Source organism: Sclerotinia sclerotiorum, genomic scaffold (genome assembly GCF_000146945.2).
Source record: "Sclerotinia sclerotiorum 1980 UF-70 scaffold_7 genomic scaffold, whole genome shotgun sequence".
Classification (NCBI taxonomy): domain Eukaryota; kingdom Fungi; phylum Ascomycota; class Leotiomycetes; order Helotiales; family Sclerotiniaceae; genus Sclerotinia; species Sclerotinia sclerotiorum.
Window position 1 is genome coordinate 858,906 of NW_001820829.1, and position 24,394 is coordinate 883,299.

The 24,394-nt window shown below is 43.6% G+C and overlaps 11 protein-coding genes across 11 annotated transcripts; 8 read left to right on the forward strand and 3 right to left on the reverse strand.

Moving 5' to 3' along the window:
- Nucleotides 1-446: 446 nt before the first annotated feature.
- SS1G_05918 (hypothetical protein) lies at nt 447-2,054 on the forward strand (the record flags this gene model as incomplete). Its single annotated transcript, XM_001592946.1, has 1 exon — nt 447-2,054. One exon carries the CDS (start codon nt 447-449, stop codon nt 2,052-2,054), a length of 1,608 nt encoding a protein of 535 aa, XP_001592996.1.
- A 441-nt stretch (nt 2,055-2,495) lies between these two features.
- On the reverse strand, nt 2,496-3,091 carry SS1G_05919 (hypothetical protein; the record flags this gene model as incomplete). The annotated part of the gene is made up of 3 exons (XM_001592947.1): nt 2,496-2,504; nt 2,660-2,944; nt 2,993-3,091. The coding sequence occupies 3 exons, from the start codon at nt 3,089-3,091 to the stop codon at nt 2,496-2,498; spliced, it is 393 nt and encodes a 130-aa protein (XP_001592997.1).
- Nucleotides 3,092-3,383: 292 nt separating this feature from the next.
- Nucleotides 3,384-3,931, forward strand: SS1G_05920 (hypothetical protein; the record flags this gene model as incomplete). The annotated part of the gene is made up of 2 exons (XM_001592948.1): nt 3,384-3,540; nt 3,594-3,931. The coding sequence occupies 2 exons, from the start codon at nt 3,384-3,386 to the stop codon at nt 3,929-3,931; spliced, it is 495 nt and encodes a 164-aa protein (XP_001592998.1).
- Nucleotides 3,932-4,527: 596 nt separating this feature from the next.
- On the forward strand, nt 4,528-5,471 carry SS1G_05921 (predicted protein; the record flags this gene model as incomplete). Its single annotated transcript, XM_001592949.1, has 2 exons — nt 4,528-4,574; nt 4,784-5,471. 2 exons carry the CDS (start codon nt 4,528-4,530, stop codon nt 5,469-5,471), a joined length of 735 nt encoding a protein of 244 aa, XP_001592999.1.
- A 1,234-nt stretch (nt 5,472-6,705) lies between these two features.
- Nucleotides 6,706-7,836, forward strand: SS1G_05922 (predicted protein; the record flags this gene model as incomplete). Its single annotated transcript, XM_001592950.1, has 3 exons — nt 6,706-6,734; nt 7,129-7,323; nt 7,605-7,836. 3 exons carry the CDS (start codon nt 6,706-6,708, stop codon nt 7,834-7,836), a joined length of 456 nt encoding a protein of 151 aa, XP_001593000.1.
- Nucleotides 7,837-8,358: 522 nt separating this feature from the next.
- SS1G_05923 (predicted protein) lies at nt 8,359-8,949 on the reverse strand (the record flags this gene model as incomplete). Its single annotated transcript, XM_001592951.1, has 3 exons — nt 8,359-8,707; nt 8,765-8,836; nt 8,915-8,949. The coding sequence occupies 3 exons, from the start codon at nt 8,947-8,949 to the stop codon at nt 8,359-8,361; spliced, it is 456 nt and encodes a 151-aa protein (XP_001593001.1).
- Nucleotides 8,950-9,088: 139 nt separating this feature from the next.
- On the reverse strand, nt 9,089-9,815 carry SS1G_05924 (predicted protein; the record flags this gene model as incomplete). The annotated part of the gene is made up of 4 exons (XM_001592952.1): nt 9,089-9,335; nt 9,384-9,415; nt 9,619-9,699; nt 9,789-9,815. 4 exons carry the CDS (start codon nt 9,813-9,815, stop codon nt 9,089-9,091), a joined length of 387 nt encoding a protein of 128 aa, XP_001593002.1.
- Nucleotides 9,816-10,931: 1,116 nt separating this feature from the next.
- SS1G_05925 (hypothetical protein) lies at nt 10,932-12,281 on the forward strand (the record flags this gene model as incomplete). The annotated part of the gene is made up of 2 exons (XM_001592953.1): nt 10,932-11,337; nt 11,386-12,281. 2 exons carry the CDS (start codon nt 10,932-10,934, stop codon nt 12,279-12,281), a joined length of 1,302 nt encoding a protein of 433 aa, XP_001593003.1.
- A 466-nt stretch (nt 12,282-12,747) lies between these two features.
- Nucleotides 12,748-14,213, forward strand: SS1G_05926 (hypothetical protein; the record flags this gene model as incomplete). The annotated part of the gene is made up of 2 exons (XM_001592954.1): nt 12,748-13,109; nt 13,178-14,213. The coding sequence occupies 2 exons, from the start codon at nt 12,748-12,750 to the stop codon at nt 14,211-14,213; spliced, it is 1,398 nt and encodes a 465-aa protein (XP_001593004.1).
- A 484-nt stretch (nt 14,214-14,697) lies between these two features.
- Nucleotides 14,698-16,717, forward strand: SS1G_05927 (hypothetical protein; the record flags this gene model as incomplete). Its single annotated transcript, XM_001592955.1, has 3 exons — nt 14,698-15,086; nt 15,375-16,222; nt 16,293-16,717. The coding sequence occupies 3 exons, from the start codon at nt 14,698-14,700 to the stop codon at nt 16,715-16,717; spliced, it is 1,662 nt and encodes a 553-aa protein (XP_001593005.1).
- A 1,517-nt stretch (nt 16,718-18,234) lies between these two features.
- On the forward strand, nt 18,235-23,591 carry SS1G_05928 (hypothetical protein; the record flags this gene model as incomplete). Its single annotated transcript, XM_001592956.1, has 3 exons — nt 18,235-18,591; nt 18,657-23,515; nt 23,567-23,591. The coding sequence occupies 3 exons, from the start codon at nt 18,235-18,237 to the stop codon at nt 23,589-23,591; spliced, it is 5,241 nt and encodes a 1,746-aa protein (XP_001593006.1).
- Nucleotides 23,592-24,394: the final 803 nt, after the last annotated feature.

Genomic DNA, 24,394 nt, shown 5'->3' on the forward strand with positions numbered 1-24,394 from the left:
CATTTCCATAAATAAAAAAATCTTCCGATCCACTAGAAATTGATGTATGTGACTGAGCTACATGGGACTTCGTTGAGGTTCTGAGCTTTGGTTGGTTAATCGAAGCGCCCAGAAATGTTGCACCACCAATAACAATAGCTGTCACAGTACATGTTGGCGCTAACAAGGTTTTCTTCCCCGCGTACAAAACAATTCAGATCAATCGAATTCGTCGATTTATAGCGGTAAAGCACGCCCGAAATCTATTTCCAGCACAGTTGCAGAATTGATCGTCTCCGGGAACTTTTTATTTTAGGCTGCATGAACCGGGGATTTATGGCGTTGTCAAAAATGAGGTTTCGATGTATATATGTGTAGTAGTCGTGCTCCTATATTCTTGATATGTGTGCCCGGGAGAAACGTTGTATAAAATATCGAAATTGTAATATTGCGGATTTGTTTCCATTATGCCAGATAAACCAGTCAGTATGGGTTTGCAATTATTTCCACCTCCACCATCCAAGAAGAAAACTTGGAAAAGTAATAGCGATGAGCGAAACCTTCCAACATCCACATCCGATCGGGGCCCTGCGAATCGTTCACAGTCGCTTGATATGTTCGTCGATGGAATGCAATTACCGTTTGGCGGTAGCCAAATTCCCCAAGATGGAAGAGCATTGCCCATGAACATACCTCCTCCCGCCGTGCTTGCATCTGAACGCCCGAGGTCTCACACTTCATTTTCGGAAGCACCTACACTTGTGAGAAGCAACAGTAATTCATCCAGATATAGTCAGCACCACCATCGAGAAGAGCCAGTAATGAGATCCATATTCCCTCGATATAATCCCGAACTTCCATTAGAATATCAACAATATTACCCAACACAGCAGAGCCCCCGACACATTCCACAGAATGCTATCAGTCGACAGTCATATTCCCCCGGAATCAATGAGGTAAGCCCAGGTATGGGCAGTCCAATGTCGTTCGGCCCACAATCACCCGGTCAGTTCGGAAGAGGTCTTCAAGACGAGACATGGCCTGAACCATCAACCTCCGCCGAATTAAAGGAGCTATGGAAAGTCACTAATGGATGGAAAGCATCGGGATCTGAAGGTCGAAAGTTCATTATGAAAATGAATAGCGCGGTAAAAGAACCTATTCACACTCTTTCTTCAGCTACTCAGCCTTTTTACACCTTGCGTCTTGATCCGACTTCAACTTCAGCTCAGGTAACGATGAAAAGGCAAAATCCGGCGAAATCTCCGAGGAAGTCACAATCCCCAAAGAGTGGGGTATTTCCGAGAGCTGATTCTCAAATGGAAGTATTAATTACAACGCTCGAGGAATATTCGCGCCGCTTGCCACCAAATGACGGCTTGGTAGCTCTTCTGTACCCCCATGCAGCCTCAAGTATGGCAGTCGATCTGGCTGGACGGTCAAATATGGCAGACGGGGCCCTAGTTTTGGCAGCAGCCGAGCGAGAGTGCGGTCGATTGTTGTGGGACGATGATACTAAGAAATTTTACCTTAGACATCCTGCTGTCAGCACTCCATTTCTCATAGCGATAAATTCATCACCAGCTTGGTCCAGAGTTGAATATACGCTTGAGCATCCAGAACTACCACACAATCTTGTGCGTTTGGTGAGAGATGGTAGTGGAACAGGATTCCTGGAAATCGATACAGGCGTAGCTGCAAGAATAGATGCTTTCTATATCGTGGATGTAGCGATCGCCGCTGTCATGCTGGCGGCGATGGACGAGGAGAAAAGGATGCATATTGAGAGATTTGATGCACCTCCTGGTGCACCAATACAGCCAGATACTCCAAAATCAAAGAGGAAATCATTTCTGAGGGGAGAACAAATGGAGTTGGATATAGAAAGTCAGGAGAGCCCACAATACAAGATGGTTCCGACGAAAGAAAAAGCCAAAGACAAGGAAAAGGTGCCAGGATTTTGCGGCTTGCTCTGGATGATGGTGAAGGCCATGGCTTGGATCGTGAAGATGGCAGTGAAAGCAATCGCAGCTATTTTAATTGGGCTCAGCAAATGTTTGACTAGGAAAAAGTAATCGCGTTCGGATAAGAGGATGAAACTTTGGCGTTTTTGGTATATGATCACGACTATGATATGATTTTGGGCTCGGGTATGAATGTAATTAATTGCCTTCCTTGGGATATCCCCGGGGTATCTTATTATCGCAGGTCGATGGAGGGATTTCGAACCCAGCATAATTCTCTCGGCCGTTATCTTTTCAGCATGCAGCTTTCGACATGTCTGAAGGCCAGTTAAATAATTTTATCTTTTTCGTTCTCGTATCTTGAATTTAACCCCATTTTTGTTGATGCCACCGACTGTTGATGATTTCGCCATTTTCGCGCGTTGTAGATCCAGAGCCTCCTCGGCGTCGGTCAGAGCTTTGAGCCGCTGGCGTGCAATCGATAATTTGACTTCCAACTTTTGCCCCTCCTTTTCCTGCAGCTTTCGAAGATTTTTGGTCGAAACATCCTCTTCAATATTCCTATCTTTCACTGTGTCATCAAGTTCATCGAGCTCATCGTCCTCGTCGATATCGAAATCCATATCCATGTCAGAAACATCGTCTCCCACTTTTTCTTTCTGCTCTTCTTCGTCTTCCACAAATACAATTTTCTTTCCACGTCCCTTGATGCCCACGGTTCTTTTTTCTAATTCCTCGACTTCCTTCAATGCCTTGTTCCTCATCGTCCGTACGTAACCCAAATCTTGTGTCTTGAACAAGCGCACAGCATCCTGATCCAAAACCTGATTACCTCGATCTCCATTCACAGTTCCTGTGTACTTTTTGCCGGTTTTTACAGGTCCTTTCTTGTTTACCATTCCAAAGTAAAACTCATCAGGATTCTTCTCGAGCACTTTTTGTTTAAGTGCCTTAAGCTTCGCTTTCTTCTTGTTGAAATCGCGCGCTCTGGCAGAATAATCCTACAATTTCCATTAGTATTTAGCAGTGATAATTCACGAATTTCATACCTTGTGCTTTTCAAGAAGTCCCCATCGTTTGCGCTCTTCAGGTTGTGATCGCTCCTTATAGGTACGTCCATCGCGGACGGATTTACTCGCTTTATCCATTGTGTAATTTTTGTGTAATTTTTGTGTAGACCAGATTGAGGAGAATTTTTGTGATTTGAATGTAATTTGTCTGGTTCTGGTGAAGTTGCGTTGTTCTCTGCTGGATGTTTTTCTTGATTGAGATTCCACCGATTTATTAAAATTTCGACAAGGGTTTATCGTTCACGCTAAGATAAACTAGCTCAACTTGGGAAACTACCTTAGGACATTCGATTTTCTCTGAATGAAGGACTGAGGTATAATTCTGCCTCATGAGCCTCGAGTTGTGATTTTTTTCTTCAATTGATTTCAAATGGCAGCTATGTCTTCACAGAAGGAGGAGGTAGAAAAGGCACCTAGACTACCTATGCCATCACGAAATCCTTTACCATTATCCGCAGCACAAGAAGCTCAAGTCCAAGAAGTTTACCATACAAGAGTGCGGAGTTACTGTGCGGCAGAGATTAAGAGTTTGTATTCTTACGTACATATTTGGCAAACTATGACTGATGATGGAATCCAGCGTTCGCAGAGTGCGCTCTCGGAAGAACCTTCACTGCTCCGTTCAAATGCAGAGAACAAAATCGAGCGATGAACAATTGCATGATAACGCATGCCACACAATCAGAAAAGGATGCAGCTAGAGAAGAGTGGTTTTCACTGAGATTACAGAGACAGAGGGATCGTGAAGCAAAGGAGGCGAGGAGGAAAGAGCAAGAAAAGTTCCATAGGGAATGGTGGGGTCTACCAGCCGAAGAAAGAGAAGGCGACAAAGGTAAAGAAATAATGAGGAAGGCAGAAAGAGTTGGTGGATTTCCCAGGAGGGATGAAGGACAGCTTAGCAAAGATCGGCATAGGTGACCATGGTTTTCACCCGGATTCTGGGGCAGCATAGGCGTTGGGGTTTTGCAGCATTTTCGACCAGCGTATGGAAGGCGCGACTGGGGTTTACATGTACGACTATACTGATATGACGTGAAATCGCATTTCTGAACTGGACGAGGCATTTAAGTCCGAACTTCATAAGTCGATCAATTGGATGTCAGTGGCTGTTATCGCCACTTCTTTTGAACCGTTCCAGGCAAGTGCCATTATTTTTGACCCTACTCCGTACTGTTGAGGAAATGCATGCGAGCAAGTAAAGCAGGACCGTCCTAAGCTTCAGAATCCGTTAACTCTTTTACTACCTCGATAATCATCATCCATTTGTGCTTCGAGGGATCTGTTGGAAGCCGAACACAATTACTTCCTCAACTTGTCTTCTTCATGTCCCACGGAGCAATCACAAAAACCACTGCCGAGATTCTGAAATCCAGCGAATTTAGATTACATAGTGATGTTCGGGTAAAGTGCACCGACTTCGGTGGTTTTCATGTCACACTTTTGCTCGCTTCAATTTTTTTGCTGTTGCCAAGGGCAAAATCTATCATGTTTACCCGAAATCTCATCGCTATGCCATGGCATTTTATTGTGTTTGCCTAGTCTCTGAAATCAATAAAGCCACGTATGTCATATTGCAGCGCTTGTAAGGTTACGGAATGCTTGATCATCTAATCGCTTAGCGTTACAAGAAAAGTTTTCAAAAAGAATATCTCATTTTAAGCCTTAGATCATCGATTACAGCATCATTCAGAAATTATATTGCCTAGAACATTGTTGTACATGACTAGCCTTGGGATACCTACTAATAACTTTTCCTTCAGATCCAACTAGGATCATGGCGCAATTCCCACCCAAAACCCGCAAGATTGGCGTTCCTACTCCGACATCAACTTCTACGGTTTTGACGACACTTAAGCGGAGTCTAGTTGATACATCAGCCTCTAAGCCCTTCACGGAAACCTTTGCCTTCTCAGAAGAACCTCCTCTTCGGGTTCCCGAAACCATTGGCACCCTAATCGAAGTCCGTACTTCTCCCAAGGGCGGCCTCGGTATATTTGCTCTCTGTCCCATACCGCCTAACACCCTTCTCTTAAGCGAAAAGCCTCTTGTCATCCTCACCGACACAGGGACGCGTAAAGACCCCCTTGACGCCCTAGTAGCCGCATTACCCCCTTCTCACAAAGCAGCATTCCTCTCACTTCATGCTTATCAGGCAAACCCACGAGAATCCAAAAACCGAAGCATTTTGTATAGTAATGGATTTGGAGTAGGTAAAGTGGAGAGCTTATCTACGGGGGTTTTTGAGACGGCCAGTAGATTTAATCATGCTTGTGTGGCAAACTCAGGATATAGATGGGAAGAGGATTTGGAGAAGAAAGGAAGGATGAAATATTTCAGTATCAGGTATATTGAAATGGGAGAAGAAATTACTGTGGATTATGGACATGGGGTAAAGGGCCTGAAGAGATTTTACGGGTTCGAGTGTGATTGTAAGAAGTGTCGAGAGCGGGAGATGTGAAGTGGGGAGGATGCTTGGAAGAGAGTAATTGTGGAAATTTAAAGGAGGTGGGCTTGAGCATCTTGAGTAATTGCTGAAGGCTTTGGGGTTGGGGTTGGACATCGAGGGAGCTGGGATGGAGTAGAGGCTATATATGACACAAGGCTCTTGACCTTCTGAAATTAGATCAAACAATCCAAAGTCCCTATATATATAACATTTCGGTCACCTGAGATTATATCAGACGTATAAAACTACCTTTGATCTAAATAATGATACTTCCCCATATTCAAGAAGATAGGTGTATTAGATGAGAGCAAATACTTTTATGTCTTGATTTCATACCCTTTGTCCGTTAGTTCTTGGCACTTCTTACTTTCCATGGCACCTAGAGAGAGGTTAATGATAGGATTGAGACACGGTATACTTTTTCGGTAAGATGATATGCGCCTAAGATGTGGTGAATGCGTATTTTAGTCTTTGGCTGACTCGAATTTCGATATAAATTTTTAAATCAGATTTCTCTGTTTCGTTTTTCTTTTTGTTTACCAGGGATGAATAATTGTAAGATCATACTGTGCATGAAAAAAAGCAGATAGGAGTGGGATTGGAAGTCGGAATCATGCATGATGCGGAAATAGGTAGAACACTGGCAAGATTGGAAGTTCACGAACAAGATAGATCTCTCCTCTTCACAATCTCGAAGGTACAGAGATGTATCTTTTCTACAGTTGATATAAGATACGGTAAAAATGAGAGGATATATGTGATAAAAGTGAATTTTTGCTGTATTAGTGCAGTGATTCACTACTTACTCTTATGTTAGTCTCGCTGGTCATTACGTTTGAAGACATGATCAATCATGCATATACGTGGGGTTGGCTTTTGCTAGATTAGCTGGGGAATGAATATGCAATGACACATGGAAGATGGGAAATGGGTATAGCCTGAGATGAGGAATGAAGAGTCATTCATAATCTCCATACAGAAGATAGATCGATTGGACTCTAAAGTCTTATTGTAATCATCATGTATTCCTACTCTCAGAATTCAAAGGCAATGGAAGGGACATGAAAAGAAAGTGAAAAGAGCTTGTGCAAATGAACTATTCACTCTCTCATCGCTATTTATCTCTTGAACTTGACAATTATCTGCTTTTGAATCATCGACTACGCTTCAAATCATCGTCTGTCTCTCGGACTCTCCCTGTTCCATAGTGTATCGAACATGGGCTATCCATGATTTAAAGAGAAACATGAGAGCTGTCTGTGAATATGTAACTTGGTACATATGTTGGTTCAGACGAAATTTCTTTACCAGAGGAAACATCCATGGAATCCCGGGTCGTCGATGTTGTATCATACGATAATGTCCATAGTTATGTCCTGAGTGAATGAACTGATGGAATTGTGGGAAAGTATCTAGAGAAACTTTTGCTTGCTGAAGACCTGCCATTAGAGAGGATGCGGAATTGTAATTGCGCCAGACTAGCAAGTGCTATAAAATTTTAACATACATTACACCAAACGAAGAAAGAATTGTAACTTCTTAACCTCAACAACAGATTTTATATGTCTTTCATCCATTGCAATGTTTTCCACCACATTACTTCAGAGTGCATCCCACTTGTTGCCAATTGATTTGCAGCAAGGTTGATACGAGGAGAGTGTATCTGCAGCCCATCAAGTGTAACTTATCGAACATTATCAATCTCCGTCATCGTCGAGAATACGTATGGATCAGAGGATGTCTCCGATAATGAGGGATCGAGCATCAGAAGCAAGACAAGTAAAAGGATACGCTTGAGTGAAAGGTACTTTGGGCTACGAGACAATTTGCTTATTAAGCTGGGTAAAGTGTCGGGCGAATTCATGTAAGCATAATCTCGTAAAAAATGTTCTATCGACAAATACGCAATGATTCAAGGGTATCTCAACACGATTCGACTTCTGAAAGTCAAAATACTCCGGCGTGGATCTTAAGAATGCTTTTGTGGAGTTAAAGGGTATCAGCGATACTCAACTGGATGCGATTATTTAGTCTGGAAAGTTCTGTCTCAATGACTATCCATATTTGAATATTACAAGTTGCCCTGATATCTATAGATGGGCTTTCCACGATAGACAGTCACAAAAAGCTCATTAATATAAATAGTGTGAATGTCCAATTTAAAAAACGAAAAAGCTTCAAAGGCTACGGTCCTGCTAAGAAGAGACAATGCGGCGAGGGTACCTATGAGCGAAGCTCCAACGCAGAATCCCCTGGTCGAGAAACAAGCTACCAGGATAACGCGAACAGTGTAGGATGGTATGTTGGTCAGCGCAGTCGGTCTAATCTCAAATATGAGGTCGGAGCATTAGACGTCGCCATCAATCCCGTGGGCTAAAGTGTCGATGGTGTCATGATCCAGCTGCTACATCCGCATGATTCAATACCTACCATCAGACAAAGTATCAGTGGATATGATCAAGCTTCTGCATTTGCACCGCTAGTTATGCAGCAATGGCCATACTATATTGAAAATCTAACATCATTTTTACCACCGTCTCACGAGCGAAACCTGTTCGCCTTCGAAGTTGACCATGACAACCAGCAATGACTAACAGCTTTTAAGTTTCGACAATAATCCCACCACGACTACAATGGGGTGAATGCGAACATAGTCCCGGGTCTTTGTTGCGTTGCAGTTTTATGCCTGGAATAACAGAGCACCACAATCAAACTAAGGGATGATTTAACATTGTTCTCAATGTTGATGAGTTTCTTGCTTCTGTATTCGGGACCACTTTAGACATCTACAAATAAAATTCATCGATATTAATTAATATTTACTAGACATGCGTTGGAAGGCTATGAGGGCAGTTCATTCCAGCTGCGCTGGTGTTACCACGGGAGGAGGGCACTTGTTTCAATGTTTAGACTTGGAAAGACATCTCATCAATCCAATCCCACTTCCTCCTGCCATAAGGTATTCTATAACTGTTTCCCCATCCAGAAGCAACACTTGACCAGACTTGACATGAATCTCTATTGCTTCTGGCTTAAGGAACTCTTCTGGCCTCATATAATGTGATCCTTCTACCACTTTGAAGAAGCCATTATGTAGACGAAGCGCTTCTTCAAGCGGTCTATATATGAATACAAGCTCCTTTCCCGCTTTGTATGGGATTAGTTGAGTAGGGTTCTGCATCCAAATGACAGCTTTCGATACTTTAATTTTCGAGTTATATGCTCCTTGTAGTATGTCGTCGATATAGCTGTCACTCCATAACTATTAGATCAGTGCCGGAAATGTTGTGATAGATCAAACTTACATCAAAACCATCATTGCTTTTCGTAGCTGTGACCCAATCAAGTTGCTCATATCCCAAAAATTATGTTCTTGACTGGAGCTCTCTCAGTTTGTCCGGAGGAATTTCTGCTTTGGCAGCATTAACATATGTCGATATTAGTAGGAGGCGAACAAGTCGATGATCTTGTATCCCGAATCCTGTGCCATTCTTATCAGTGATGGAAAAAGACATATAGAAGGAAAATTTTGTGGCCGCACTGTCGTCGCGAATTGACAATATCCATCCACGATTTATTTACGACCCTATTCTTGCCTACCTTGCTAGTAAGCATTGGAGCTTTTGACCTTATGTTATAGATGCCTGAAATACAAGGCCTGAAAAAGATTCCCGTAGTTGGAATAAATGAAATGACAGCAAGACAAAATCTTTTTGCACATCCTCCATAGGAATCCTTCCTTCAGATTCGACAAGTGGCGATGATGATAGTTGGGCCAATTCAAACTTAGCAAGTATGTCGATTCCAAGCCTCTTGGTCGAGGATAAGGTTAAGAAATGCGGAATTGCCTCAAACTCAACTTCATGAAATCCTAACCTGGATACGCCAGAAATATATCACATGGGCAAAGGGTCTGATGCTTACCGAATAATCGGAAATCCAGGATTAAAGCAACACTACGGCTGTGTTCTATTGTGATAGCAATGGAATGACACAAAATTGGCGTGGAAATAAGGCACAAGGAGAAAAGGTTCTTAGTACACCCCCTAGAAATAAACGAGCGGAAAGGGCTGCAGCCGAGGAGAGGAGAAGTGGGTTCCATGCTTCCCCACTGCCGATCTTGTCGGGTAGGAAATTATTTCCTGAAGTCTAGGTTAACCTCAGTGATACCTGCACTGATACGTTGCATGTCTTTCTCATTTCTCTGACTTATATTCGATCTGAGATGACCTTTGTCTGCCTATGACAACAACATTAATCCCAGAGACACTAGCTAGGTCTACCTATTTGCGGTTTGGTCCGATGGTACCTTCTCTAATGTCTTTTTACTTTTTCCTCCCCATCCATATTCCACATATTGCACAGCCTCCCTTTTGCTAAGGACAGGTCCATGCGGATACTTCTTTTTATCCTTCCATTGCACCGACTTGCGTATCCCAAAAAGCTAGGGCAGTTGACTAGTATACGCCTCTTATCCTGCGATCTTCATTGCAGCAATTAAACTTTTCATACCTATTGTATACATCGTCGGAAGTTTCTCAAATAAGTCAGTGACATGCTCCACGTCGGAACTACAAGGATATCAACATAGAAAATATACAATTCCATGGTGGCATTGACTATTGCCCCCTGCAGGGCCGGTGAAAGCTGCATCACAGGCACACAGTAAAATCCGGCTGAAGGACTGGTAACATACTTTTTCTCTACATGGTAACCATTTAATCACACTCAGGGTCATAATATTGAACACGCGCTGAAGATATCTTGTCAATTTGTTCTGGTGTACTCGGAACTGATATCGAACTTCTGATTGCAGTAACATTCCAGCGACTTGGAAGGATACTTGCACACGAAGAATGCATCTGAAATACCGCACTACACTAGTATATGGCTTCCCGTCTGTCAATCAAAGTTTTTTTGATTGGTTAGTAATGCATTCTATCTGCAATATCATTGGACGCCAAATGCTCAGTCCCAGACTCTTTGGCAGGACATCTTGGGCGCACTGTGGCTAGTATACAAGCATATTGTAACGAATATACTTGGTTTTTGGATCTGCCAAATAGTCAGCCGACGTCAGCGGCGACAAGCCGCCAGCCGTCATTCCAATTGTGTTTTTGCCTATGACCAGCATCTGAATGGAGATATTAGATTACCTCTACCGGTGTCGATCGCTGGACCCGTTCTCAACGGTGAAAATGATGATCTCATCCTTGGTCTCGCTTCAAGCATCGAGAAATCAAATAGACTTTTATCTGATAGGCCCTTTTTGTTCCTATGGCTAGTAACTATGTTTATACCGTCACAGCTCGATCCTGTGGAGCAATTAGAGTATGGAGATATACAGATATAAGTATCAAAATTCCTTTCATGTTTTTCTTTAAATTAACTCAACTACAATCATCTTTGTCTTTAATCAGTTTATCTATTTTCACAGAATCTTCTCCTGTATTCGAACATTAACATACCACCATGAAGGTAGCCATTACTGTCGCTCTGTTGGTGTTTGCTGCCACTGAAGTCGCTGCGTACCCCAGGATAGCTGCTGGGTATGCTGAAAAACTCGCGAAATCACAGCGCGGCAAGCGAAGCACAGCTGCTCGAGACCCATTACAAAAGCGCTTTGGTTTTGATGCTGCATCGCAGTACGTTAGCACGACCGGAAAGAATGCGTTCGTTGCACCAGACTTTGATGCAGGAGATGTTAGAGGCCCTTGCCCCGGTTTGAATGCTGCAGCAAACCATGGATACATTCCCCACAATGGTGTTGGAACCATTGGCGATTTTATCGAAGGTACCAACACTGCCTTTGGCATGTCGTTGGATCTTGGAGCGTTTCTCGGCATCTATGGCGCCGTGTTCGATGGCAACTTGCTAGGTATGTCTGAATGTTCTTTTTCATGGGCCGGATGCTAACGTCCTATAGCTTGGTCGATTGGTGGACCAACACCTAACAATGCTCTTCCTTTGGGAAATCTCTTGGGTCTTACCGGCCAGCCCCGAGGAATTTCTGGCTCACACAACAAGTACGAATCCGACACCTCTCCAACTCGTCCGGATCTTTACTTGGCTGGGCAATCCTTCAATCTAGAGGTTGATTTGTTTCAAAAGTACTATGATGCCTTAATTGAGGGTGTTGGTGCCGATGCACAATATCAAGGACTTCTTGACTTCAGAATTGATCGCTTCAATAACTCTATTACGACGAATCCGTACTTCTTCTCTTCACCCTTTGCCGGTGTACTCGTCTCACCTGCCGGTTACAACTTCCCTGTTCGAATGATGTCCAACAAATCTGCAGAATTTCCAGAGGGCTCGCTGACAAAAAGGGACCTAATGTCTTTCTTCGCCATCACTGGCGAGTCTGGCAACTTCCAATATACTCCTGGCCATGAACGAATCCCAGATAATTGGTACAAGAGAGCTATTGGTGATGAATATTCCATCGTTAGCTTTCTTGCTGACGTCGTCGACTTTGCAGTGCAATATCCACCTCTTCTTAATATTGGTGGAAACACCGGCAAGCCAAATACTTTTACACCTGTCGATCTTCGATCTTTGACCAACGGTGTGTTTGAGACGGGAACTTTACTTGAGGGAAATAACTTGGAATGTTTCGTCTTTCAGATCGCTCAAGCAGCACTTCCTGATATTGCTCGTGGTTCTCTCATAAACGTCGTGGATGCCATTCAGCCATTCTCAGATATTGTTACTCAACGTCTTGCTGGCTTGGGCTGTCCGCAACTGAATGGCATCGACCAAAGCACATTCAATAATTTCCCAGGATACACTAATTGCAAGAATGGATGCTCATCGTATTAGATGAGATAGTATGGGCTGTGCAATTTACGGTGTTCTAATAATGACCGGATGGAGGATTTTAGCTGTCATTTTCAAGCAGATTCTATTCAATTCTTTTTAATTAATTCCATATAGATTAGTATATTTTCTTTCATTAGAATTGACTTGTATTTCGAAGAACTATTATATGAATGATTTGATGTGCAACGTTTATTAAGCTTCAACACCTTCATGAAAGAAAACTAAGAATCACATTGCATTCTTCAAATTGTACATAGGTGCATGAATCAACTCTTACTCAATTTTTATCGCAAGGCAGAGTCAAAACCATCAAAAGTACATGATATAGGTACTATACCTATACCTTGGCTGATCGAGGCTAATATTGATGATCACGTTTGCCAGCCTTGTTGAACCTCCTCGAAGCGAGGCTGAAATTCCTGCATCTCGAACTTCTGCTACTTTTCATTTCTCGATTGCCAGCATTATGAATTTGTCACTGACTGATCCCTTCGTTCTTGCACAAGACTATCCCGAATCATCTACACTTACTCTTCGTAGCGGCCATGCTTCGTGCGTGCGCTTTAATCGCAAAGGCGATTTCCTTGCCGCAGGGCGTACAGATGGCACCGTCGTGATTTTTGATGTCGAAACCAACGGCATAGCGCGAAAGCTCAAAGGCCACACCCGACAAGTGCAATCGTTGAGTTGGTCGTGCGATGGCAGATTCTTACTTACATCAAGTCAGGATTGGACGTGCAATATCTGGGATTTGATGGATGGGACTATTGTAAGGACTGTACGATTCGAGGCACCAGTATATTTGGCAGAATTTCATCCTTGGACACAGTGAGTCAAGAAATATTGGTTGACCTTTATCCTCCCAATGGAGACTGATAATTTTTTGCGCCTTCTAGTCTTAAGATATTGGTCTCATTATTCGAAGATCCGCCATTACTGGTAGATCTCACGAACCTAGAAGTGGTAAAATATATCCTACCTTCTACGATCAAAAAACGAACCGTGTACGGAGAAGATGAATCAAAACCCATCGCACCACAAACTACTACAGTCGCTATATTCACCGCATCTGGAGACCACATACTTTCGGGTACTAATAAGGGATGGCTAAATATAATAGAGGTGGCTACGAGGACAGTGATCTACTCCACGAAATTATGCACAGGGGTATTACTTTATATGCGACTTACGACTTCTGGGCGGGACGTGGTGGTTAATGCCCAAGATAGGATTATTAGGACGATACAAATACCTAATTTATCAGCAGAGGATCTGGACCCCGATACGATAGATATCGAGGTCGAGCACAAATTTCAAGACGTGGTAAACAGATTGAGTTGGAACCATGTGGCATTTAGTGCGACCGGGGAATATGTGACGGCTTCGACTTTTAACAATCACGATATTTACATCTGGGAAAGAAACCACGGAAGTCTGGTGAAGATTCTGGAGGGACCCAAGGAAGAGCATGGAGTGGTTGAATGGCATCCACATAAGCCCATGATAGCGGCATGTGGTTTGGAGTCTGGAAGAATACATATTTGGTCGATTGTTCCGCAGCAGAGATGGTCGGCTCTGGCACCGGATTTTGCGGAGGTCGAGGAGAATGTTGAGTACATTGAGAGAGAGGACGAATTCGATATTCATCCACAGGAAGAGATCCACAAAAGGAGATTGGATGCTGAGGACGATGATATAGATGTCCTAACAGTTGAACCAGTCAAGGGGGATGTTGTCGACGAAGACAATGCATTCAGGATGCCAGTACAACTTGATGGTGACGATACCGAGAGCGAAGAAGAGTTTGTAGCTGTGGGGAGGGGTGAAATGAGAAGGAAGAGTCCATCTGATGGGCGTAATTACCAGCTTGATTCGGAAGCAATCGGAAGTGCGGACGAACAACCTCGAAGGAAGAAAGGCAGAAGACGTTGATTCGTCTTATTCTTCTACTTTTGTTGGCAAATGGCGTTTTTAGGAAAGTAGGTGGAAGGATGTGGTTCGGAGCGTTGGTGGGGTACTTCGAACTGACTTGCATATCATATGCAGCTGCACATACATACAGCCAATTAATAGCTTACACATTAGGAGAAAATAATAATCTAGCAACAAGTTCATCCAGCACTTCCTTCGTTATCTTATCTCACAATTTTTGCATAAGTATTTATACAAGACATATATCTCCTGTTTTAGTTCTCCAAAACAGTCCGAAACTCTCGAGGTTGTACGAAAACGCCTCAAGCCTGCAAATCGCTTACATACCAACACATTCATTCCTGGCCCTCCAACCATATTGAATTCCTATTATCCGTCTTACATTCCCGTCTTGCCTATCCAGTGAAAGGTGGCTGCATCCAGGAACTTACCCCTCATTCCAAATTCACTCACATAAAGAACGTGATAAAGAGCTCCTCCTACCATGTCTGCAAATCGCCCAAGTCCTCCTTCCCTCACAATCACAACAAAAACACTCATACCACCCACAAACCTCATTGCTGTATCCTCAAATTCATTGAGTGCCGGTACACCATCTTCATCAAACTCAACCTCCACCGCAACCACGTTATCAGCAATTTCATCCGTAGCCAAATCGGCACTACCTATTTCAAGGGCTGGATTGAACAGGAAAATGCCGGCAATTCCAATCAGGGGGGCTGTGAAAGAGTTTGATTATATAGTTATCGGAGGTGGTAGCGGTGGGAGTGGGACGGCGAGGAGAGCGGCGGCGCCGAGGATAAAGGGGGGATGGGGGAAAAGGGTACTTTTAGTGGAGAGTGGGAAGAGTGGTGGGACTTGTGTTAATGTTGGGTGAGTTTTGGAAGTGTTTCTTCTGTTTTTGAATTGCGTTGAATGGAACTGTACACACAGCTTCTGGGTGATAATTGCAGCAGATTGAGTCGAGTGACTTGGGATGATGCATTAAAGTTAGTCTAAATTGTACCGAGGATGAGGAACAGTGGTGGGTGTGTTTTGAGCTGGGAAAACATAAACTTGTTATTTGATATCCGCTTTTTGAATCTGCGAAGAAATTTCCTCCTAGTATTCTTATAAGCCTATAAAGTACATTCGAATTCCACAAACACTAACAACAAGTAGCTGTGTCCCTAAGAAACACACTTGGAACTTCTCCTCCATGTCTGAAGCCCTTCGTGCTAGCCAACACTACGGTTATGAGACCCCCTCCAATATTCCCTATAATTACGCCGCATTCAAAGCTAAACGCGATGCCAACATCGCCGGTCTAAACCGTGGCTACGAAACCAACTGGGAGCGCGAGGGGATTACTCTCGTTCGTGGAGGTGCCAGGTTCATTGCTGCGAAAACTATCGCTGTTGAATTAGTAGATGGAACTGGCGTTGAGACATTCAAAGCTGAACATATCTGCATAGCCACCGGAGGCAAACCAATTGTTCCAAAGATTTCCGGAGCGCAATTTGGAATTACAAGTGATGAATTCTTCGGACTCGAGGAATTACCCAAGAAGATAGCAATTGTTGGTGCGGGATATATAGCCGTTGAAATGGCGGGAATGTTGAATGCTCTTGGAGGAATCGAAGTACATATGTTTATACGAGGCGACAAGATATTGCGAAAATTCGATCCGATGATTTCAGAAACGATGACGAGGACATACGAGGAAGCAGGGATTGTCATTCACAGGGGATATAAGAACTTTGCAAGGGTAGAAATGTTTAGTGGAAAGAAAACGGCGGAGGAAAAGGTGTTGAATTTGAGATGGGATGGGGATGATGGGAAGGGCTTCGTTGTTAATGAGGTGCTTTGGGCAGTGGGGAGGAGCCCGGATACCGAGGACTTGAATTTGGGGGTTGCGGGGGTGTTGACGGATGACAAGGGACACGTTAGGGTGGATGGGTTTCAAAACACTAATGTGGAGGGTGTGTATGCTTTGGGAGATGTGACGGCTCAGTTGCAACTTACGCCTGGTATGTATTTCCTTACACAATCTTATGAAAATTACATGAGGTATTTCTAACAAAATAGTAGTTGCAATAGCGGCTGGCCGTCAACTCTCCAACCGACTCTTCGGGCCCACTCAGTTTTCACAAGCTGCGCTCTCCTATAACTTCGTCCCAAGCGTCGTATTCGCACATCCAGAAGTCGGTACCATCGGGCTAACCGAACCGCAAGCTTTGGAAAAATATGGGGCCGGCAATCTCAAAATCTATCACACGAAGTTTGCAGCAATGTTTTATGATTTCTTTCCGGCGGAAGAAAAGAAACATTTACCGACCGAGTTTAAAATCATTTGTGAGGGAGACGAGGAGAGAATTGTGGGGTTGCATTTGATAGGACTGGGGGTCAGTGAGATGTTGCAAGGGTTTGCGGTGGCGGTTAAGATGGGGGCTAGAAAGAGGGACTTTGATGCTTGTGTGGCGATTCATCCGACGAGTGCTGAAGAGATTGTTACGATGAAGTAGCGGTTGGGCAGGGTGGAAATGTGGGTTCTAGGCGACGTGGGATGGTGTGGGAACAGGTGGGCATAGGCAATGGATGTGTGGACTGGATAGAAAAGGTAATTGGTGGTAACTTGAACAAAAGCAACGGGGTGGATATATTATGAGTACAATTGGTACAATGTATTTCTGGACATAGGGATTTGATCATGGCAATGAATTCTAGACTTCTTTCTTCTGAAATTGAACATAGAAACACAGAACTGATGAATGAAACTTTGTACTGATACAGGGCATTTTCCGGAGGACTACATGAAATAGTATCCACAGTCTTCTCGATCCAAAGTTCAAGCCATCTCAAGCTCTGTACAGGCAACTGTTGAAGCTTTCGTTGGAGGGAGCATCAAGTATGATCCCACGCAGAAAGAAATAGGAAAAGTGGAGATAGAGACTAGCTTGAACACATCATCTTGTGTGCTGTCCGGATACGTATGAACCATAGGGGACTGAAAATTAGGGTATTGGGAATTTATGATATTGAGGAGGAGAGAGAACCAGTGGAGATATAGGGACTAAAAGGAGAAAGAATATTGGAAGTAAAGCTTCGACTTCTGCCAGCGACTTGGCTGCCGAATCCCGATATTGTAAGACTTACTAGAAGCTTGACCTCACTACCTGTCTATCTAGTAGCAGAAAGCCAATTCAAAGAAAAAGTGCCTAGTAATTACCTATTTTGTATATATTCCTTTGTACTTCCCCCGGGTGTGCTACTTCGAATCCAGGCTAGATAGCTTCCTACTAGGGAGGAGTTAATGCCCTAGTCTAGCTCCTAAAATGTCGATAGTAGTGGTAGAGAAATCATCAAAGAAATATAAAAGCTATTTTCTTTGACCATTTCTCAAAATGTAAAATTTCTCTCCTTTTCTTGTTCCCATCAACTTCCCTCACCGGATGAGTCTTTTTTGGGGGGGTGAATGTTTGAAACAAATCATCAGCCACATCTCGTTTATAATTGGTTCACAACAATAAACTCATGGACTAACCACACTTGGTTAAGCGGGCTATCCGGTAGCCTCATCCATCAGCTTTCTTTCGCGACAGATCAAAGGAACCTCGTCTTAAGCAATCCCATCCACCACCATCAACAACAACCGACAGTTCGTGGAATCGCACCAAAAGACGTGGATTCCTCATCGCTGGTCTTTCTAGAGAGGAAGAAACTGTATACACTCCTTTATAGACAACGTCGACAGATCGGTCGAGTCCTCACGGTCGGAGAAATCGAAAATTGTCCTCAGGCCGAAGGCCTGGCCTCGCCCTCCCGATCGCAATATCAACATCCTATCCATTTTGCACATAGACTTGCTTGTTTCCCGATATAGTTCTTCTGCGAATTACTGAGAACATATTTTCGAGATAAAAATCGCGTCGCAACTTTGGTACAGTGGTGGATTACTTCTTATACCGCTCGTCGCCACATTTGCTTTTGACCTTTGAACTATAAATCAAATTTTTAATAAAAATCAACAACAACTGCCAATATGGCGAATCTTAATTTTGCGCATTCAGATGCGCCATTACGGACTATCCAGGAGATTCAATTTGGTCTCTTCTCTCCTGAGGAGATCAAAAATATGAGTGTAGCTCATATTTTGTATCCTGAGACTATGGACGAGAGTAAGATGAAGCCAAGAGAGCAAGGTCTTAATGATCCCCGACTTGGTTCTATTGACAGACAATTTAAATGTGCTACTTGTGATCAAAATATGTCGGAATGTCCTGGTCATTTCGGTCACATCGAACTGGCCAAACCTGTTTACCATCCTGGTTTCCTGAAAAAGACAAAGAAGCTCTTGGAGATGGTCTGCCACAACTGTGGTAAAGTTAAACTAGACAGGGTTAGTTTACTACCTGTTTGAGGTGGTTTGTTTCATGTACCTTGATGCTAACATCAAAATATCAGAGCAATCCAGCTTACAAGGCAGCCGTTTCTATCCGCGATCCTAAGCGCAGATTCGAGGCTATATGGAAGCTCTGCAAGACCAAGATGATTTGTGACAGTGACGTTCAGATGAATGAGGAGGAGTTTAACGCAGATCCAAAGGAAGCTGCAAAGAAATCGCACGGGGGTTGTGGCAACATTCAGCCTGAAGTTCGTCAAACTGCTCTGGCCCTCTGGGGTACTTGGAAAGCTCCCAAGGATGAAGATGGAGAGGCTGTGCAGCCTGACAAGAGACAAATCACTCCGGATATGGCACTCAACGTCTTCCGCAGCATGTCTACTGCTGAAATTCAGGATGTTGGATTGAATGCAGATTATGCTCGTCCTGAGTGGATGATTATTACCGTTCTTCCAGTACCACCACCTCCTGTTCGACCGAGTATTTCCATGGATGGTACTGGTCAGGGTATGCGAGGAGAGGATGATTTGACATACAAGTTGGGCGATATCATTCGTGCCAATGGTAATGTTCGACAAGCACAACAAGAAGGTTCGCCTCAACACATTCTGCAGGATTTTGAAACTCTGCTGCAATATCACGTCGCAACCTACATGGACAACGATATTGCTGGTCAACCACCAGCTCTGCAGAAGTCGGGTAGACCTGTCAAATCCATTCGTGCTCGTCTCAAGGGTAAGGAAGGTCGTCTCCGTGGAAATTTGATGGGAAAGCGTGTCGACTTTTCTGCTCGTACCGTTATTACGGGTGATCCCAATCTTTCCCTAGATGAGGTCGGAGTTCCTCGAAGTATTGCCAGAATTCTCACGTATCCGGAGACCGTTACACCACTAAACATTGATAAGTTGCATCAACTTGTCAAAAATGGTCCAGATGAGCATCCTGGTGCCAAGTATGTCATCCGATCTGATGGTACACGTATTGATCTTCGTCATCACAAGCGCGCAGGTGCAATTTCACTTGAGTATGGTTGGAAGGTTGAGAGACACATTGTTGATGGTGATTTCATTATCTTCAATCGTCAACCATCGTTGCACAAGGAATCTATGATGGGTCATAGAGTTCGTGTTATGCCTTACTCCACTTTCCGTCTCAATTTGTCTGTCACATCACCATATAACGCAGATTTTGATGGAGACGAGATGAACTTGCATGTTCCACAAACATATGAGACTCGTGCCGAGGTCATGAATCTCTGCATGGTGCCACTTAACATTGTTTCTCCTCAAAGAAACGGTCCTCTCATGGGTATCGTTCAAGATACACTGGCTGGTGTTTACAAAATCTGTAGAAGAGATGTTTTCATAACAAAAGAGCATTTGATGAACATCTTGTTATGGGTTCCAGACTGGGACGGTGTCATTCCTCAACCTGCTATTCTTAAGCCACGTCCTAGATGGACTGGAAAGCAAATTGTCAGTTTGATCATCCCTAAGATCGTCAATTCCTACAACGCCAGCAAGGATAAGGAGCATTTGCATGCGCCATTGAACGATGATGGTTGCTTGATCCAGGAGGGACAACTCATGTATGGTCTTATGGCCAAGAAGAATGTAGGAGCTTCTGGTAATGGTATTGTTCATATTGTTTTCAATGAACAAGGTCCTGATGCTGCAATGGCCTTTTTCAACGGTTGCCAGCGAGTTATTAATTATTGGCTCCTTCATAATGGTTTCAGTATCGGTATTGGTGACACGATTCCCAACAAAGAGACCATTGAGCAGATTGAGAAGGCTATCGCTAAGCAGAAGGCTGAAGTCACAGAGCTTGTTGAGAAGGCTACTAGTAACGAACTTGAATCCCTTCCTGGTATGAACGTTCGTGAAACCTTCGAGAGTCAAGTCTCCAAAGCTTTGAACGAGGCTCGTAACACAGCTGGTACAAAGACCGAGGACGGATTGTTGGATATCAATAATGCTGTACAGATGGCTCGCTCTGGTTCTAAAGGTTCTACTATCAATATCTCTCAGATGTCTGCCCTTGTGGGCCAACAATCTGTTGAAGGTAAACGTATTCCTTTCGGTTTCAAATACCGTACTCTTCCACATTTCACCAAGGACGATTATTCGCCAGAATCGAGAGGTTTTGTCGAAAACTCATACTTGAGGGGTCTCACTCCAACAGAGTTCTTCTTCCACGCCATGGCTGGTCGTGAAGGTTTGATTGATACCGCGGTTAAGACTGCAGAAACTGGTTATATTCAACGTCGTCTTGTCAAAGCTCTTGAGGATGTTATGGCCAAATATGATGGTACCGTCCGTAACTCACTTGGTGACATTGTTCAGTTCGTCTATGGTGAAGATGGTCTAGACGGTGTCATTTTCGAGAATCAAAAGATGGATCATATCAACATCAGTAACAAGGCATTCAATGATCTCTTCAAACTTGAAGTTATGTCTGAGCGGATTTCAACAGATGTCCTAGAGCATGCAAACGAACTCTACGGAGATCTTGAGACGCAACAACTGCTTGATGCAGAATTTGCTGCACTGGAAGAGGACAGAAGAATTCTTCGAGACTTCGTCCACTCTCGAACCAAGGAGAAGGATGACGATCACTTCCAACTTCCTTTGAATATCATTCGTATTATCGACAGCGCAAAGAGATTGTTCAAGACTGATGACGGAAAGCGCAGTGATTTACATCCCAGAGATGTCATCCCAAGAGTGCAGCAGTTACTCGACCGTATGATCATTGTCCGTGGAACTGACGAGCTTTCTGTTGAAGCTCAATATAATGCCACAATTTTCATCAAGGCGCAGTTCCGATCTCGTCTTGCCTACAAACGTATTGCACTCGGTATGCACCTCAACAAGCTTGCTTTTGAACACATTCTTGGTGAGCTCGAGACTCGTTTCACTAGAGCTTTGGTCAACCCTGGTGAGATGGTTGGTGTGCTTGCTGCACAGTCTATTGGTGAACCAGCCACACAAATGACCTTGAACACTTTCCATTTCACTGGTATTTCATCCAAGAACGTTACTCTTGGTGTGCCACGTCTCAAGGAAATTTTGAATATCGCTCCGAATATCAAGACACCCTCCATGATTGTTTATCAGGATGGACCTAATGCTAATCAAGAGACTGCTAAGTTGTTGCGAAGTGCTGTTGAACATACTACCCTGCGCTCCGTTACATATGCTACCGAGATCTACCACGATCCTGACATTCAATCTACTACCATTGAAGATGATATTGATATGGTTGAGTCTTACTTCATTATTCCAGAAGAGCATCATGATTCACCGGATAATCAATCCAGATGGCTTCTTCGTCTTATTCTCGATCGTCAAAAGATGTTGGATAAGGGATTAAAGGTCGATGATGTTGCTATCAAGATCAAGGAAAATTACCCCAAGGATTTGGCCGTCATTTTCAGTGACAACAATGCCGAGCAACAAGTTATTCGTATCCGAATGATCAAGCAGAGCGATTCAAAATACGATGATGATGACATTGAGGAAGATATCATGCTTAAGCGACTCGAGGCGCATATCCTCGATACTTTGACCCTTCGTGGTGTTCTCGGTATTGACAGAGCTTTCTTGAACAAGGATGTTAAGCTATTTGAGAAGCCTGATGGTAGATTGGTTGCAAGCAGAGAGGACAAGGACTGTGAAGAATGGTACCTTGATACCAGTGGAACATCACTGAAGGAAGTCTTGACTGTGCCAGGAGTTGATCCTCGAAGAACCTATTCGAATCATTTCATTCAGGTTTTCGTGGTCTTCGGTATCGAAGCTGCTCGATCTGCCTTGATGCGTGAATTGACAATGGTGTTGGCTTTCGATGGTTCTTATGTCAACCATCGCCATCTTGCTCTTCTTACTGATATTATGACATCACGTGGCCACCTAATGGCTATCACTCGTCACGGTATCAATCGTGCTGACACTGGAGCTTTGATGAGATGTTCTTTCGAAGAAACTGTTGAGATTTTGCTTGAAGCTGCGGCAGTTGGTGAATTGGACGACTGCCGTGGTATTTCCGAGAACGTCATGCTTGGCCAGCTTGCCCCTATGGGAACTGGAGAGATGGATGTTTTGCTTGATCCAAAGATGCTGGAAACTGTCATCTCTGACAACAGCCGAATGGGTCTTATGGCAGGAATCCCCGTTAAGGGCGGTGAAGGTGGTGCTGCAACTCCTTACGATGGCCAATCTCCACTAAATGAGGGTGGTTATCTTGGTACACCTGATTATGGTGCTGCATTCTCTCCCATCCAAAGTGCTGGTTCTGAGACACCAAGCGGATTTGCGACAGAGTATGGTGGAAGTCTCGGCTTTGGTGGTGGCATGAGTCCTTATGGAGCTGGGTCGAGAAGTCCGGGTGGTGGTTATTCTCCAACCAGTCCTTTCAATGCATCTCCAACCTCCCCACAGTTCTCTCCTTCCAGTCCTGGTTACAGTCCAACTTCGCCAATGATGGGAGGTGGTGCAAGCCCTGGATATTCTGTTTCGCCTCGGTTCTCGCCGGTCAGCCCTGCATTCACACCTACATCTCCTGCCTATAGTCCTACCAGCCCTAGTTTTGTGTCCCCAACTTCGCCTTCGTATAGTCCAACGTCACCAAACTATTCACCAACCTCTCCTAATATCCATGGATCACCAACTAGTCCGTCTTATAGTCCTACATCACCATCGTACTCACCAACTTCTCCCAACTATAGTCCGACCAGTCCAAATTATGCTGGAAATAAAGTATCACCAGGCTCAGGTCTCTCACCTACCAGTCCTGTCTATTCTCCAACTTCTCCAAACTGGAGTCCATCTTCGCCCCAACACCAGGGCAACAATACTTCTCCAAAATATTCCCCAACCAGTCCCTCTTACTCTCCTACTTCTCCAAACTTTTCTCCAACGTAAGCCAAGCCATTGCTTTTGATTATGGTACCCTTGCTAACATGATATAGATCCCCTCGCGGTGGGAATAACTGATTTTCTTTTTCCTTTAATGTATCAACATTGCCTAAGAAAAGAATATGCATATGGTCTCTGGGCGTTCTGGGTTTGCCTGCTCATAATCTTCAACCTGAGGATTTTTTCATTAGCATTTGGGTCTTTTCATATTCCTACCATGGCGTTATGGGAATGATTTAAAGCCTAGTACCAAATTTTGCTTTAGATATATTCCACAGCCACCCAAAATTGTATTATGGCTGATGATTCAGGATGTTGGGGGCGGTGGATGCATGCATGGGATATATTGCACACGAAATGTCATTTTGAGCAAGGAAAGGCAAAGGAGATAAGAATGGGTGAATGAAGAACGAGATAGATAAAGGGATGAGACGAGATGATCTTAGATGTCTTGAATGCATTTATGAACATATAATTGAATTGTAACCTTTATGCTTGTGTAAGTTTTTCAGTCTAATAATTAATGTTCTGTGAATGATTGAGTTGTTAATCTGATTTTCCCTGCTGCATATTTGCTGTGGATTTTTATTGAGTGTTGTGTCAACTCCAGAAGTGTTCATGTATGTATGCACATCCTATTGGGTTTCTTGAGACCAGAAAGAGCATCAGATTGAATTGATTGATTCTCTAGCTAAGCAGTTAAGCTGCGAGTATATATTCAAAAAAAATGAAGGAATAAGGTTAGGTATTCAGCCTTCGGAATTAAAGTGCTTTGAAATCAAAATATTGAAAGCAAACAAACAGTATACCAAAAAGGAAAGAATGAATTAAAAGTTGAGTTTTGTTTGCTCCTTATATGCATCATGCAATGTATATGCATA